The sequence below is a fragment of the Octopus bimaculoides genome, chromosome 2 (assembly GCF_046866305.1).
Source record: "Octopus bimaculoides isolate indiv1 chromosome 2, ASM4686630v1, whole genome shotgun sequence".
In the NCBI taxonomy this organism is placed as follows: domain Eukaryota; kingdom Metazoa; phylum Mollusca; class Cephalopoda; order Octopoda; family Octopodidae; genus Octopus; species Octopus bimaculoides.
In genome coordinates, this window is record NC_142929.1 from 163978660 (window position 1) to 163997153 (window position 18494).

Sequence of the window (18494 nt, forward strand, 5' to 3'; positions counted from 1 at the left end):
TAATCACTACATTCAGTTGTTAGTTAAGTAAATCAACTCTACCATCTTAATCTTGTCTTGGTTGGAAATTTGGTTCTAACTCACTATAGAGCTGGTTAGGTGCTAACTTCCTCAGCAGTTTACTGTTATTTTTTGTGAAGAGTGGAGGCAAAATGTCATCAAATACAATACTACTGTAAGTTGGTTGTGTGTACTATAATGATGAGCTTTTCCACCATCACCCTGCCTGAAGTATTCATACAGCACTCTGTGGTGGAAGCTTCAAATTGTTAAATATTAAAATTTTTAGTGTTATCTAACCTACATCGGTAGAGAAACCTAGCTGTAACAATGTTATCACTGGTACATGTCTTTGCTGGTGAATATGTTGAAGTAATATAGTTAAGCTAAAATCAGAATTATATATATTTTGCCATAAGAATTGAAGTGTTTATATAATATAAATAATATTGATATCTATGATGGAAAAAATTGGTGGACTAAGTCATCATTTAATGTCTGTTTTCCATGCTGGCATGGGTTAGACAGCTTGACAACAAATGGCAAGGCCAGGGGCCACACCAGGTTCCATAGTCTGTTTTGGCTTGGTTTCAACAACTAAGTGCCATTCTCTAACATCAGCCATATTACAGAGAGTACTGGGTACTTTTTATGTGGCAAACAGTTTTCTGTGAGAAATTTAGTGGTGTTACAAACAAATATATTTCCTTTGTCTGGGATAATAGACAGTCGCGGATTTCATTGTATGGATGAACATAACTATATTTTTTTAGATACATTTGTTTTTTTGGAAATGGCTGCTTAATTGATTCTGCCGAGTAAAACGCTTAGTGGTATTTTATCCATCTTTACATTCCACTGAGGTCAGCTTTACCTTTCATACTTTTGAGGTTGATAAAATAAGTACCAGTTGAGCACTGGGATCAATCTAATTGACTATACCCCACTCCCTAACTTGCTGGCCTTGTGCCAAAATTTGAAGCCAATTTATCTCCTCTACTGTTAATTATCACATTGTTTATTCTTAGGTTGTAGATATAAAAGTTAAATTTTAAAATTGTTTGATTTTGACAGTGGAAATATTTTTACTATTTGTCAGGGATATGGAAAGTGACACAACATCTCTAGATGAAGTCCATATTGAACGTCGCGCTAGTCTGGTGTCAGTGAACTCCAACACCACCACTGCCACAACAGACAGTAGCAGTAGCAGTGGCAGCAGCAACAGAGTAAGATTTTTCACTTTTCATTGATTCATTGATTGAATAATTCATTCATTGCTACAAATAGATTTGTGGAAATTATTCAATAGACTATATCTAAATATAGACAATTATATTTTATAATATAATCTGCATAACATTATAATTTAGAATATTGGAGAAACAATTATGTACTTGATATGAAAAAGGAAAAAAAAAAGATATTAACCAAAAATTGCTTCTATATTTTTACTCAGTTTTTAATCTTAATTTCATTTTTTGTTGTTTCTTTATTTTATTTCCATTGTTGTGAATGACGAGTTTATATTGGATAATAATGGTAAAATATTCTATTAACTCACACAAATTGGATACCCACATACAAATTCTATAAAGTCTATTTTAAAGTGAGCACATACATTACATCATTTTAGTATACAGTACATTTTGCACTGGACAGACTTTACTATACTTAATACACAATATTTTTTTTTTTTTGTAAACATATATGATACATCACTAGCATCCAGTATATTTTATAATGAACATACATGCTATATCACTGGCGTATCTTATATATAAATGACAATTTCTGTCTGTCTGTTACCATCTTGCTGCCCAAACTGAGGGAACCAATCTTCACTGAACTTTGTATACATGTTGAACTAACATCCAGTTCAATTATAGGCTAATTGGATTTCAATAACAAATGGACCGACTATGGGGGTTGCGCTATTACATGATAAAATGAGAGGGATGCAAACGTGTTAGGTTTGGGGAAATGTGACATAATGAGAGTGGCTGAAACCAGGGAAAGGGAAAAGACAGGAAGAGATAGACACACAGGGGATATGAGAGACAGACAGAGAATGACAGACAGGTACACTTCCATGTATATAAAAGAGAGTTTGTGTGTGTGTGTATCTTCCTTATGCATTTGAAAACTGGGTTATTGATTTTGAAATATGGGGTATCAAAAGATTCAGTAATCTTACATCTACCAAATAAACTTTTTATTTTCATTTACATATTTGCAATACAAGAATTTTACATTATAATCTTTTCTATAAGTCAACTATCGTAAACATTTTATACTGTGATGACAATGTCACATTTTCTATATGAGTGTGTACCTTAAAAGACATCCATTTCTCTATATGTTATGAGGAAATACAGTCACTCACATGCACAAGCACACATACACAAAAAGATATATGCATATGTATTTATTTATGTGTATATGAATGTGTGTGTGTGAGACAGAGTGAGAGACTGAGTGCCACTTACACATACATGACAACACACTCCTTCACTCACCCTTTCTCTCTCACATGTATACATACACGTACATACATCTTTCACTTTCTCCTCTCTTTCATTTTCTGCTCTCTTCAAAGCCTAAAGAAATTAAAAAAAATTTACAGAAATTAACGAATACATTCAGAAACTGAGTTGCCAGTTTTGATGTATGGGCTATCAAAAGATTCAGTAATCTTTAAGCTAACAAATAAATTTTATTTTCATTTACATATTTGCATTACAAAAATTTTACATTATAATCTTTCTATAATTCAACTATCCTAAAAGACATTTTATACAACGCAATGGCATCACATTTTCTATGAGTGTGTACCTTAAAAGGCATCCATTTCTCTGTATGTTATGAGGAAATACAGTCACTCACTTTCTCTCTCACATGCACACATACATACAAAATAGATGTATGCATATGTATTTATGTATGTGTATATGAAAGATAATGTGTGTGTGTGTGGGAGAGAGATGGAGATTGAGTGAGTACCACTTACACATACATGCAAAAAATGCATACATAACAACACACCTTCACTCATTCTCTCTCCCTCTCTGACTGTCTCTCTCTCTCACACACACACACATGTGTAAACACATACACATCCATTTCATATACACATACATACATCTTTCACTTTCTCCTTGCTTTCACTTTCTGCTCTCACTTCAAAGCAAATGTTGCCTTTTCACTTTCTCCTCTTCCAGGCTCCAGTCTGATTTAGCATGATTTTTAGAGCTGGATGCCCTTCCTAACACCTGCTATTTTACAGTGTGTAATGGATACCTTTTCCGGTCACAAAAAGGGAGAAAATGGTTTCAAGGGTTTGTAGTTATGTAGAAGAAAGATTGAGCAAGGTCTTTTTTTTTTTAATACAAAGTTTGGGATTAAACAAAGTAAGGATGAAACTGGGTGAGGGTGAAATGGGTGGAATTTAGTGAAAGTAACATAAGGAACAGGAACTAATGCATTAACAGTAGAAGAGACAGAGAGAAGAGTATATAACAGCTGTTGGCTATGAGTTTTGGTTAAGTTAACTATGGTTAGTTCGTCTGAGGTAGCTAGCTACATGATGGTTATACATTAACTGGTCTAGTCTATGCCTGGAGTGATTGTAGACAGACTAATGATAAGAAGGACCAGGTAAATTTAATGCAACTGTTATGAAAAATACATGGCAAATGTCTTATATATTGATAAGTAATGGGTTTGGTAATTCATGGCATGGTTCTGTGTTCTTGGCAGCATAGTTCATGGGAAGACATCTGTTTGGCTTGTGATCTCATCTCTATCTCTTCTCTGTAGTGTGAGGGAGTGTTTCTTATATAACGGTTGGTAGGCTGGAAGAGAATTTTTCTGCATTGGGATAAAAAAACTGTTGCTCAAACACCGATTGACTAGTTAAGACCATCCAATTTTTGCAACAGATTTAGTCCAACTCTAATCGCCTGATCCAATGCTGACAATGTCAAAATACGCCCATTTGATATAATTTTAAAACTAAATAGCTGATTAGACAAAATGCTTGCTACAGGTACATCACATCTTTATGCCAAAGATTGATTCAATTAGTTATACAACAATTTGAGTATGTGGTGATGTAAAATATCTATGTCATGTAGCAGCTGTTCCGTTCTAGTTATACGAATAGTTCCCTATTGTAAGTGTAAACATACCATAGGTTCTGTTCTTACAACTCTCACTTGCTTCTGTCCCTGCACAAGCCATCTAACTCCATTTTCTTTACATTGCCTTATTGAATAATAACAGGCTTTATCTTGACTTCACAGTTAAGTGGTTAGTGTTAGGAGAGCATAGTTCAGCTGTAAAAATAATTGCTCCAAACAAATATACCATCACACCTATGTTAGTGTGTTAAATGAATTTTAAAAAGAAATATATGAGCATATTATCGGTGTCATTAACATATTTAATATCATACACTGATGATCTCACTTCTCTCAATTAAGGTCAGGTATTAATGTTGATCTCATTTTATATGTACCTTCTAATAACTGAGCCCATTCTGAAACCAGTATTTGATGATTCAAAACCAGTGTTGATTTAGTGATAGAAAGACTTGAAACCATCATACAACAGCTTAGTTTGCTAAAAAAAGCAGAAAGAAAAAACTTTGGAACAGACACTACAGTGAAACCCACACATATCCAAGCTGTTATATTGTACTGCAAATTATTGAACATAGTTTCAAGACAGTATAAGTTGCAGTATATCTGGTGTGTTTAATGTGCAGCTGTTCATTTATCTAATTTTGTGTTGTACACTATTTTTAATAGTCTTTCTTCAGCTTTCCTTCATTATCATCAACTACATTATTCTATTGCATAAATGTTCTCTGTATCTTTTGACTTTAATTTCTCTTCCAGCAAGCTACTTAGTATTAAGTATGTGAAGGTACATGGCTATGTGGTTAGGGTGTTTGACTCCTGATTGTAAGGTTGTTAGTTTGATACCTAGTGGTGCATTGTGTCCTTGAACAAGACACTTTATTTCATGTTGCTCCAGTCCACTCAGCTGACAAAAATTATTAGTTCCTGTGTTTCAAAAAGCCAGCCTTGTCACATTCTGTGTCATGCTGAATCTTCTTGAGAATTACTTGAGGAGTATGCATGTCTTTGGAGTGCTCAGTCACTTGCGTGTTAATTTCATAAGCAAGCTGTTCCGTTGATCAGATCAACTGGAACCCTCAATGTCGTAACCAACAAAATGTCAGTTTTTTTATTAATATTTAGTATGTTATCTGATTATCTGGAGACCTCTGTTATTTGGAGTTATCCGTTTATCTGTGTGTGTGTGTGCCACCAGCCAGAAAACTTTGTGTAAGACTGCTAGTTACTTATGCGTGCAAGCCTTTCCTCTCCACACTACTGATATTGTCCAAGCATTAGGGTCAATACAATTTGGTTCCTGTGTCATTACTAGGGTTGTTGTCAGGATGTAGACAGCTCAGACATTTACTATACTGCATCACATCTGACACACTAACGTTTTTGCCAAGCTGCTACCCTGGTTTATTATATAAAAAGCTCTTATGCTGATGCCATGTAAAAAACACCGATGCCAGTGCCAGTGCCACCTAGAAAGTACCCACGCTGGTGCTGCATATAAAAGACCTATGCTAGTGCCATGGACAAAACATCCAGTACACTCTGTAAAATAGTTGATGTTAGGAAAGTTATTCAGCCATAGAAACCAAACCAAAACAGATAATTGGAGCCTGGTGCAGCTCTCTGGCTTGCCAGTTCCTAACCAATACCAGCTTGGGAAACGGGCATGAGGAGGAGGAGGGTGGTGGTAGCGCCGCCACCGAAGAAGAACCCTATAAGAGTAAAAGGTAAACTTAACCTCAGTGGGATTTGAACTTAGAACACAGTTGAAACAGGTGCCAATTCACAACTTTATTTATACAGACATTTATTTCTGGTGCTCATCTGTAGTTTCCTTTATTTCCAAACAATATGTTCCCAGCATCATATTACATACAGTGTAATGTTACTCTCGTGACCAATGTAGATATCATTGATTTATTGAAATCATGAAATTAGTAATATCACAGTCAGATCATATAGCTTCGCCTTCCCCACTTCATTCTGCTTTATGTTTCTTTTATATAGCTGAGAGATTTTCTTTGTTGGCAACAAAAGGTTTTCCTCGTAGTATGCAAGCTTGACTTAATGGAATGTGTTTGTGTATAATGATATATAAATCATACCATGTGTGACTATCATGATATTACATGGTATGTTTTATAATCAATGGGAATAGTACTACTTATGTCACTTGTCGATTTGAATTGCACTATATTTGTGACAATGCTTCATATTCTGTTACCAAAATATCTTGTGTAAAACATTCTGCCTAAAACATCTTTAGTAAACCAACATTTAATTTTAGGGAGCAAGAGAGCCTCTGTGCATTAAAAGTAACAGTCAAATCTTCTCCCAAAATCACCCTCTGAGAAAAGAAAAATTGGGGGCTTAAGACAAATCAGATAAGTTTGATCCATGAAAATAGATTACAAGTGAACTCATGAGTTCACTTATGCTCTACATGAAAAATAGAGCACAAACAAATCAGTGGATGGCTAGTTTTTTAAAGACATCAGCTGATATATGTAAAAATAGAAATAACTTAAATATAAGTGGGTGTAGGGAATGTATTGTGAGTTGTCAGTGGAAGATATGTGTGAAAGAGGATCGTTAAAGATGCAAAAAGAAAAGGTATGGTTTTGATTTGTGCAAAATTTGGCTGCTATTTCTTGCTATGGAAGCTACCTTTTTGACTCTCAATTGTTGATACATTACAGGTAAGGTTAAATGTTAAACTGTTAGGCTTCACAGCTGAGATGATATGACCAACATGATAGGTGACATGTTATATAGTACACCTGTCAAAACCATGTCAGAATAGAAAGAAAAAGTGGGCTTTAAAACAGGAATATTTGAAGTGTTAGATATATTGTTGTATATATTCTTTTTATGGTGAAAACCCATATAATTTGTGCACTTGCGTAATTTATGCAGGTGATTTTCAGGATAAAATTTGTTTTAAAAAAAGCTTCTACTTGTGTAAAATTCACACCTAAAAGTTTCCAGAATTTCCGATATAGCCAGGGGAAAAAGGTTTTGAATTTAGTTGTATTTAGCATAATTTCACTTACTTATGATTAGATTTTATTAAATTTTCATTAAATAAAATTAATTTCTATTTAACAGGTATCACATTGAAAGCTATTAAATTACAAAGTGTTTGTGTTGTTTGTCATGAACATTATTTTACGTTTCTTGCCCACAAGAGATTATGTCTGATCTTTAGCATACTGCTGTATGTCTTCTCAAATTACAATCACAGGAAAAGTTGTTGATAAGAATTACCATCAAAAACAAAGCTGATAAATACACACAGGTATTGCAAATTAAGTTTTATTACCAGTGAACATCAGCTTGGATGACACTTTACTCAACCGACAGAGGAAGGTGGCTGATCAAACTGGTTATGATCAAAATTTTAATCCCTTTCACACTTATAAAATGTCAAGCAAACTTAAAAATTTGTCATTAACGTTATTGTCAGTATGAACAGAATTTATGAATTGTTTACTGCAAAGGAGAAATTAAATATGTGCTCCATTGCAATAGGTAGAAACTCCAAACAATGTAAAATATGGCCCGGACCATGTTTACCAGCAAGACCGTCAGACTTCAACAACTAGTTCACCATTTAATGGTTTTAGTAAATTGATACAGAAAAAGTAAGCATTATACCACCCAGCATAAATAAAAGTCAACTTCATTATGCGTATTTAAGCCATTATTTTTTCTGTAAAAACCTGTTCTGACATTAAATGAGTCGACTTCTGGTCTGAATTTTTATGTTTTGTACATCTTTTTTCAACAAAAAAAATTTCGATAAAAATACCAGAAATGATCTACTCATGTAATTTACACATCTCCTAAAGTTTATTTTTATTTTTGCGGAAAAAGTGCATAAATTAAATGCATTTTTATGGTACTTACTTGGCTCTGTCTTGAGAATGTGGCCACAACATAGTAAAGTTACTAGCATAACTGTGTGGTTTAGCAGTTTGCTTTCAAGTTCAGTTGGATTCAGTCTCACTGCACAGTAACTTGTGCAGGTGTCTTCTACTGTAACTTCAAGCTAACGAATACCTTGTGAGTGAATTTGGCTGATAGAAGCTGTGTGGATGCCTGTTGTGTGTGTGTGTGTATGTGTGCATGCATGCATGCACATGTAGATAGGTAGATTGATAGATAGATATGAAAAGTAAACATAAATAACATTTAAAATATATGACACCTGTTTTGGTAGAATTATATTTTAATGTAGTCATAACAGATTACACTATAACATACAGTCCAGGTGTTCTACACGTTGATGTGCCTTGGTTCTTAAGAATCCTCATAACCAAATCATATACAGATAGATATGTGTGTGTTTGTGTGTATATATAGGAAGAGCATCCAGCTGTAGAAACTCTGCCAGATCAGATTGGAGCCTGGTGCAGCCATCTGGTTCGCCAGTCCTCAGTCAAATCGTCCAACCCATGCCAGCATGGGAAGCGGACGTTAAACAATGATGATGATGATATATATATATATGTATACACTATGTGTGTATTTGACCCCACTCTTATCTCCACTACTTGACAACTGGTGTTGCTTTGTTTATAGCTTTGCAAATTGGTGGTTTTGCAAAAGAGACCAATAAAAATGTGTACCAGATTTTTAAAAATTAGTACTGGGATCAATTTGTTTGACTAAGCTCTTTAGGGAGGTACCCTAGCATGACTGCTGCCCAATGATTGAAACAAGTAAAATATGAAAGTCTTTTTTTTTTTTGTTTTGTTTTCTATATTTGTTGTTCAACAGTTTAGTTTTACTGCTTTAACTGTTATTCATACAGACTATCTAAACTTAGCTACCTCCCTCCCTCCTTCTCTAATATAAATATAAGGTGATTCTTCTTGGCAATAGAATTTTTTTTTTTTCCTGCTTAACATCAAGCTTGTGGCAGTAGAGTTTTGATATTTGCCTGAAAGTTTGGCTGTTGGAAAACTACTGGTTTGGTTCTTTCATTCTATATTGAGAAAGTGGGGATTATGGCAAAGTGAAATTGTTTGACAGTGATAAATTAGTTATTGTTATTTGTTTTATTTAAATCATTAGAAATGGAGAGATTGTTTCTTGACCTGTTATGTAACTTGTTATTTACCCAGGTCAAACATGATCAAGCAGAGGCTTTCCAGACATGACCATTTCTCTCTCTCTCTCTCTCTCTCTCTCTCTCTTTCTCTCTCTCTCTCTTTCTCTCTCTCTCTCTCTCTCTCTCTCTCTCTCTCTCTCTCTCTCCACATTATTAAATATGTCTTTTTTCCTTGAGTGGAATTGGAGGTAGATTTAGCTGCTATTTCTACTCGGTCAAATGACCATATAGAGGCTCTTTCATTAGCTTGGTGTAGAATTACTTTATATAGTTAGTAGAATTGTCACTATCTTAGTTTATTATTGAGTGAGGAGTTATACAAGATATTGAAAATAAAAATTTCCCTGAAATTGTCTGTTATGGTAAAAAGCAGCATATATGACCCTTTACAGGACATCCATGGCTGGTAGCAAGAAGAGAGTCATTTTCAGACCCATTGTTTGCAACAGTGTGGACTGTACTACAGGTACACATGGGTACAGTTGCTAAATGTTAGTGGTAAACTCATCCACCAAAGCCCACTGTTGTTTAGCTCAGGATAGACTTGGGAAAAGTATTTAAGATCATACTTCAGGAAACCTGCCAGTCACCTAGTCACCTACCGTTCTGGCAGACATATTAGCCAAATTGACTACATCCTTGCCAGAAAAAGGGAAAGACGGCTGCTTATAAATGCCAAAACCTTCCCAGGTGAAGAATGTACCCTACAACATAGACTGGTAGCTAGCAACTTCAGGATCAGGGCTAAATGGATGCCCAGAAGACGACCAGCATGGAGGAGAAGGATCTGGAAGCTTAAAGATCCTGCGAATGGACAGAGATTTAGAGACGTATTACTTGAAGCAATTCGTGCAATCTGATCCCAGTCTTTAGACTTAGAGGTCTGACCACAGTGGATCAGCAAACTAAAGATGGCTGCAGTGACCTGCAAGCTGAAGGTTTTTACATTTAAGCAGCCTTTTTATAGGTGAGTTCCCTTACAGGGCTGGGGAGCTCCACATACCCTGGAGTTGTTGGAAGTGTGTCAAAGTGGATACTGAACTGCCCAAGGAACTCCATGGTTGACTCCCGCTAGCCTTTTCCTTACACAAGGCAATAAGTAGAGGGATACAGAGGAGGATTAAAGGTAGGGAGTGAACCTGCAATACAACAGTGAGACAGTGAACAACCACCTTCGTTTGCTTTGCTAGCTCAAAGAAAAATCATTAGGAAACTTAGTTGAAAATCAATATTGAGCTAATAAAACATTATTACTGGAAAGTTTTGTTGATGTTTTATTTACTGTAAAATACTTATTTCCAAAATTACTGGTCTGACAAAAAGTCAATATTTTATACACGACAGGTTTTGTTATAGGACTGGATTACTCCAGTTGTCATACAGCATAATTGAACATATTTCTTATCTGTTCTTTATTACTTAATCATTAGGATGGTAATCCTCCCTTACATCCAACTCAAATAAATTGCCATTTTTGGCAAACTCTATCTTATTTCCAATATTAGACAACAATTATTCTGTCTAACATTAAACATTGCCTTGTTTTTTCCCAATATTCTGTAATGTTATTGTTATATTTTAGATGACATGGCCTATATTTCCTCTTATTTCTGGTCCAGTGATTACAGACTAGATTTCTAGAGTTATCTACTTGAGATATATACTGAGTCAATGATAGGTTTCTTATTAAAAGCTTCTATCTGAACAAAACTAGAAAGTGACCAGTCATTTTTACTGGCCTTTAATCTGCTATCACTGTTAGTTTGATTGCATTTCAAGACAAATTTGTACTTGTGATACCTTCTAACATTTGCTGATTGTCTATATTGTTGATTATTGAACATTGTCAGTCATTCTTAAGTTGTGTATCAGTATAGAAGTAGCATCGTTTGTTAGCTGTTTCAGGGTCAACTGTATCCTTGTGACACCTTAGAGTATAATTTCTATTCAGTTTCTAGAAGAGAAATAACTAAAGTTTATACCTATTTCACCTAATCCACCTATATATTATTAACCTCCCCATTTCTCTTACCTCTAAGTGTGTGTATGCACACACATACACATATATTTTCCTCTACAATAAGAAAATGAGATAGATCTTAAGAACGGATGATCGGAGGAAGTGGGATTGTGGCTGACAGTATAGAAGGATAATATGTGATGTTAAGAGAGAGCATAGGTGATGAAATAGTTGAGGTAAGAGAGTGATGGTTGTCAATAAAGTATTGATCTGAGGGATGGGGAGTAATGGCTAGCAGTACAGGAGGATAAATGGAGGGATGTACACCATATTATAACAAGACTACATTAGAAGATTAATGGTCTCTAAAAGATCGATATACTTTTTACCAGAGTGGAAGTACTAATTGCAATAGTGGAAGGTGCTGTTGATGGTAATGAATATAGGGGATCAGTTGGTAGAATAAAGAATATGTGTTGTAATTGGCATGGAAGAATCATCAAGGATTGTTTTTGTTATTTTTGAAGATACTGCACTTCTCTGAACAATAAACATCGAGTGGCTTCACTTTTGAATCCCTCGATAAAATGGAGCAAAAGGGTAATTTTAACCTATCCCTCATTAATTTATCATCAGGCAATTTGTTCTCCTCCCATGTGATATGTGTGTCTCTACCGCCATACCTCCATCAGTCTCATAGCAATTAAAAATTTTACAGAAATGATCTCACTTCACAAAATTTGGTATGATAGTTTTCTGCAATAACCTTGTCTGAGTTGGCAGCTTCACTATTGCTCAAAACACTGATTACCCAGAATACCCAACCCCTATTTTTAAAAGGTTTTGACCAAACACTTGCAAGTTTTAAATTCTACTGGTTTTGTATCACACTCAGCACTGCTACTACAAGCATCTCTCTCAAGTGCTTATGAAGAGATTTAGATTTTTACAAATGCTTCACTCACTGAATCACCAGCTAATTGTTTCTTTTTGAATAAAAGATTTTTCCTTAGACTGTGAACATGTAGTTTTTATACACACAGACAATATCCAACACCCATAACTCTGTTATATTAACTTCATTATTTAAAGCACTATTTAATCGATCAATCTTAATACCTTTCATACTTTTACTACAGATTAAAAGAGAGCTAATCTAACCAAGTGGCTTTCAGAGTTATGACCCCTGGGCTACACCTTTTTCCTTCGTTATCATATACTCAGTGTGATCTCATTTTTTTCACCTTGTTCAGAGTTCATTGAGTAGCTACTTTTGTTTTCAGTTAGATGTGAAAATATTTGAAGTTAAGTTTCTAGAAGTTCTAGGCCCACAGTTAGAACCTAAATTACATCTACACATTATATGGCTGTGTTATACTCACTACAAAATAAATATATAATAGTGTTATTATCATATGTCTTGTCTTAATTCTGCCATATAGCTGATAGGCCTTCTATGTATACAAATTATATTTTGTTTATTACATGTTTATTTTTCTGTTACTTTTCATTCTTTTTGGTTTTATATATTTTCCCATCTCCTCATAACTCATACTTTTATAGTTTGTCAAGAGAACCCCATCCTTTTTTTTACATTCCTCACTCTGTCCTTCATGTTCACTCATTTATACCCCAGCAGCTTTTTGCTGTCAACCAAATTTGCTGTCATCAAATTGAACAATATTATTAATAAGGTGTCAAATTTGTGATGATTCTTGGTTGATAACTGTTGAAAGATGCATGTCTATGTGTTTTGCTTGCCTTTTTCTTTGTTTTCCATACATTCCTTCTTCCTCCTTCTGTGCCAGGCTACATTTACTATCAAATGTACACACACACACACACACACAAATATATGCATACATCATCATCATCATTGCATATCCACTTTCCATGCTGGCACGGGTTGGACAAGTCATCAAAATCTGGTTCTTATTCAGAATTACTGCCCTCCCAGATTGATCAGCAGATCACATCTCACCCTTAATGTTTCATTTTTAACATGGTTGTTACACCTTCCTAATACCAACTACTTAACAAAGTGTATTGGGTGCATTTTATCATTGCACCAGTACTAGAGAGGACGGAGGTAATAGAGTGGCAGATAGCAAGAGGCTGATAAATTGTGGGAGAGAATGATTGGTGTTGATAGCAAATTTGCATTGTGGAGTATTGGTAGATTGTATGGGATACATACAGATCTACTGAGACCCCTAACCTATATGCCTCGAGATGGGCAAGAGAGCTAGGATGATGTGGATAACAGAGGGATGGGTGGAGTGTTGACAAGAGCGTCAGACAGACCCCATGGCATGCCTAGTTACACTGGAAATTACATAGTGTAAGCCAAAGAGATCAGTTGCTGTCTTCAGCCACATGAATAACATAACACAATGAGAATGAGAAGAAGAAAGAATGATTGAGAGAATAGCAATAGGAGCATGAGTTCTTGAATAATAAAGGCAAGGGTGATAGAGACAGGAGTCAGAGTGGATAATAAACAGGTGGGCAATAAGTGGGATGTATGATAGTCATGGTTGTGTTAGAGGAGATGCGAGGCTAATCAAGGAGAACAAAGCTGTAGCCTTGATAACGTGTTTGTGTGTGTGTGTGCATGTGTGTATATATGTATATATATATGTGTGTGTGTGTACGTACATATATATGCACATACATACCAACACATTTTTACATACACCGACCTGAGGATTGGAAGAAGTCAATTTCACATGTGCTCTTGGTTCACATTGTGTGTGTGTATGTATATATGATGGACTCTCCCATTATATATTAAACTGAAAAAGGTCTGTTGTATGCACATGCACCTTCCTCTCTTGGCATCATACACTAATTGCAGAGAGACATTACCATGATACAAGTTTTGTTGTTTGTTTGCAATCTTCTGAGAAAATATGTCTGGCCATTTTACTTTTCATGTTCAAAGGGTTAGGATCAACATAACTGTACTTGAAAATTAGTGTGAGTTGGAAAAAAGGGAAGGGCAAACAGCCATAGAAAATCTCCCTCAATAAATTTCATCTGATTCATAAAGCGTAGAAAAGTAACTGTTAACACAATGGTAATTTGGTGGCAATGGGGGTAGTGTGTATGTCATTGTGATGATAGCTAAGCTGGCTGAAACTTTGAAGTTATTGTCAGTATGTATCAGAGTAATAAATTTGTGCTCTACAAAAAGCATTGAGTAAACCTTTAGTTTTATGTAGAATTGTTTTTGTTATAACTCAACATGAAAACTGTGTGTGTGTGTGTGCATAACATACAGACATATATGCACAGGCATAGCCATGTGGTTAAGAAATTGACTTCCTGCTCACATGGTTTCAGGTTTAGTCCTACTGTGTAGAACCTTGAACAAGTATCTTCTACAATAGCCCTGGACTAATCAGAGTTTTGTGGATTTGGTAAACAGAAGCTGGAGGAAGCCCTGTGTGTGTGTGTGTGTGTGTGTGTGTGTGTATCTCTGCCTGTCTGTTTGTTTATATATTTAGATGTATCTAGGTTTTTTTTTATCTCTGTCAGTATGTATTCCTCATGTCCTAACATGTACGTATTGATTGTAAATGAGAAGGCATCATTCGCATAAGCGTTGTCACTTGTATGAATGTGGAAATACATGTTGTGACAGCATTGTAGAAATATTTGCTTCTCCTAAGTTTATTGTCTGACCACACACTAACATGGTAAGATGGATGTTAAAATTATATTTATAAATATACGCATTGTGTGTGTTTGTATACATGTGCATATATATATGTGTGTATACATACATACACACGCACATACATACATACATACATTGTATGTACTTTTATATATATATATATATATATGATATAAAAAAACTCTATTCAGTTCATATATATGTGTGTACACATACATACACACACATACACACACACATACATCCATACATACATACATACATTGTATGTACTTTTATATATATATATATATGATAAAAAAAAAACTCTATTCAGTTCATTGTTTATAAATATGCTATGGTTTGCCATGATGAAAATATACATTTTTTTATTTGTCAAACTTCCTTTGTGTCAATGAATATTGAAGTTAGAATTTCTTGATAAAATATTACAGTATTGCACATGTCAAGCTGATTTGTTTTGGGTTAAATGGAAAAATTATTGATTTTCTTCCGCTGCTTCTAAGCTTTGAATGGACACAGTGGGAATTTATCTGTGTATTGTTGTTCATTTGTTGCTACTCTTTCCCCACAACAGTACTCCTTGCACCTGTTATTTATCTCCTTTCAATGTCTCCCCTACTGTGAGAGACATTTACTCTTATCTGTGATTATCTTCATTCTGTGAATTGATAAGGGTGCCTCCATACAGTCACTTGGTCCACTAGAAACAGCAGCCATATCTACCTCAAATCATAACCTTCTATCTTTTAAAAGGGACACATTGTATAATGATATTGTCTTAGATATCCTATGTCAGAGAACTAAAACAGTGTTTTCCTGGTCGGAAAACCTTTGGTCACTGTTTTGCTCACTAAACAGCTACGATAACAGCATTATGCTTCTTCTATGTTCTCCACTGTTACCCCCTCTCTCATTCTCTCACTCACTGGTTCTAAGATATTCAGTCTAGCAGTGAAGATTCAGCACCACTGTTGTTCTCAGGTGTCTGTAGGAGTCTTCAGCCATCAATGTAATCTACTTGGCACCGGTACATGGAAAAGGAAATACACACCTCCTAGGTAGCTGCTTTATTTATTTTTACTTTCCTTACACGTATTGCAATGCTTGTGTATGTATGTATGTATATATATATATATATATATATATATATATATATATATATATGTATGTGTGTATGAGTATGTATGTATGTATATGTGTATGAGTATGTATGGGATTTTTATTTTTTATAGATTTATTTTAAATTTTTGTGTATGTGTGTAGCATATGAGTATATATTGTGTGTATGTGTCAGTAAAAATATGTGTGTTTGTACGCGTGATAAGATGCCCCCAGTCTTCACTGTAAGATATATACACAGTGCCAAAGTTTGCCAGTATTATGTTCTGTGTGCATGAGGCTGACCTGACAATCCATCAAACTCATGCCAGCATGAAAGAATGGACATAGTATCATGATGATGATGTGTGTGTGTATATCTATGTCAGTCTGTCTTATATATATATGATATGATATGTTTAATATAGCCGTATGTATATATTGTATGTTGTGAGTTACATCACCACTCCTCTCAACTTCAATCTGTTTATCAGCAACTCAGTGCTGTTGTGATTTTCTGAATCTAAATATTTATGGTGTCTGTTTGCTAAATGTCTGTTCTGGGACATTATTCTGCCTGCTGTAGTTACAAACAAGGTTTTACTGTACATTTATTTAGATGGCAGCTTGCAGAATATTAACACAAGTTTCAAAAAACAAACTAAAAGTGATTATTTAAACAAATTCATCTGCTTGTGTGTTATACACATGTACACATGAGTTTATATGTATATGTATATATATAAATATATGTGTGTGTGTGTATACATATAGACACACACACACACACATAAATATGTATTTGTTAATTTGTATATTCATACACTTTCAGATACAAGGTGATTATGCTATCAAATATTTTTGTTATGAACATGTGTCTATATTTATTTTGCTTTGTATCGTTAATAGTTGTAATTACTTATCAATAATTTTTACCATTAAAAAACGCTTTTGTTGTTGCTATATGTTAAATGACATGATGATGATTTACTGTGAGGTTCAATATTTTGGCATTTCACATATAAACAATAAATGATAATAATCCAACATGGTACACACTCTCAGTAATTCTACTGTAAATCTTACCAGTTCCTTTTACTGTGTTGTTATATCTCTCTCTCTCTCTCTCTCTCTGTCCCTCACACACACACACACACACACACACACACACACACACATTTCACTATGAAGCAACAAAGGAACAGTTATGTGGTTTCTTAATACACCAGAAATAATACTTGTATCCAGTTTGAATAACATCCTACCAGTTTAAGAAAAGGTATGATACATTGAACCTAAATAAACTGATTCTGAAATAAAGTGGCTATATAGTAAGAAGCTTGCTTCCCAACCATGTGGCCCAGGGTTCAGTCCTACTGCATGACACCTTGGGCAAGTGTCTTCGAGCCAACCAAAGCCTTGTGAGTTGATTTGGTAGACAGAAACTGAAAGAAGCCCATTATATGTATGTGTGTGTGTGTGTGTGTGTGTATATATAGATACACACACGTGTGTGTGTCTTTGTGTCGGTGTTTGTCCCCCTGCTACCAATTGACAATGGTGCTAGTGTGTTTACGTCCCCATAACATAGCAGTTCAGCGAAAGGGACTGATAGAATAAGTATCAGGCTTTTAAAAAGATAAGTACTGGAGTCAATACATTCAACTAAAAAATTCTTCAAAGTGGTGCCCCAGCATGGCCACAGTCAAATGGCTGGAACAAGTAAAAAGATGCTTTATTGCTGGAATATCATTGATCTATGATCAGCACTGAACTGGGGTTAAATTAAACAAACCTATCAACATGCAGCATACTTAAACTTTTTGATATTTCACTTAGAGTTAAATTTATTTTTAGTTTCTCTATTTCCTTAAATAAATACTATTGTATTTCATTGAATAATATGATAAAATATTTTTAATAATATCATTTCTTTAGTATTTCCACTACTATTACAATTTAATTCATATTTATTCATCGTTTTAGTTGAATATTTTAAAAATTCCCTCAAATTCTTGTAATCTTTTGATACGCTTTAATTTTCCTAATCTTAGTAATCACATATTATCTCTTCAAATCATGCAATTCATTTCTATTTATCCATCATAATTATTTATCTCTTTCCAAGATGTAAAATGTTTTTTTTTTTCTCTCTCTAATAATAATTCCAGTGTGTAAAGCTTGTCAGTTACTTTATACTGTTTCTCACTATCTCTCTCTCTACATACACACACACATAGCCTTGAGCTATAATTGAACTTAAGAGTGGTCTTTGTTAGTTCTTATGCATTATGCATTGTCCTAAGAAACCTTTAAATGTCAAAATATATCTGAAGACAACCAAAGATCATATCAGTGGAACCCTGATGTGGATAAATGAGGAAAAAAGATAAAATAGTTGTTCACTGAAACCTGCAAACATTGCAATACATGTAGTGTTCAGGAACATGTGGTGCAAATAACCATCCTCATGTTTGTTGAATCATTTGGAGG

The 18494-nt window shown here is 34.6% G+C and overlaps 1 protein-coding gene across 23 annotated transcripts in view; it reads left to right on the forward strand.

Annotated features, from left to right (window-relative positions):
- The window catches only part of LOC106875262 (kalirin), a 549719-nt gene that overhangs the window by 313474 nt on the left and 217751 nt on the right, over positions 1-18494 (forward strand). For all 23 annotated transcript variants that reach the window (XM_052965684.2, XM_052965690.2, XM_052965687.2 and 20 more), the window contains one exon: positions 1100-1229. In XM_052965684.2, coding sequence (XP_052821644.1) covers positions 1100-1229 — 130 coding nt within the window. The remainder of the gene's footprint in view (positions 1-1099; positions 1230-18494) is intronic.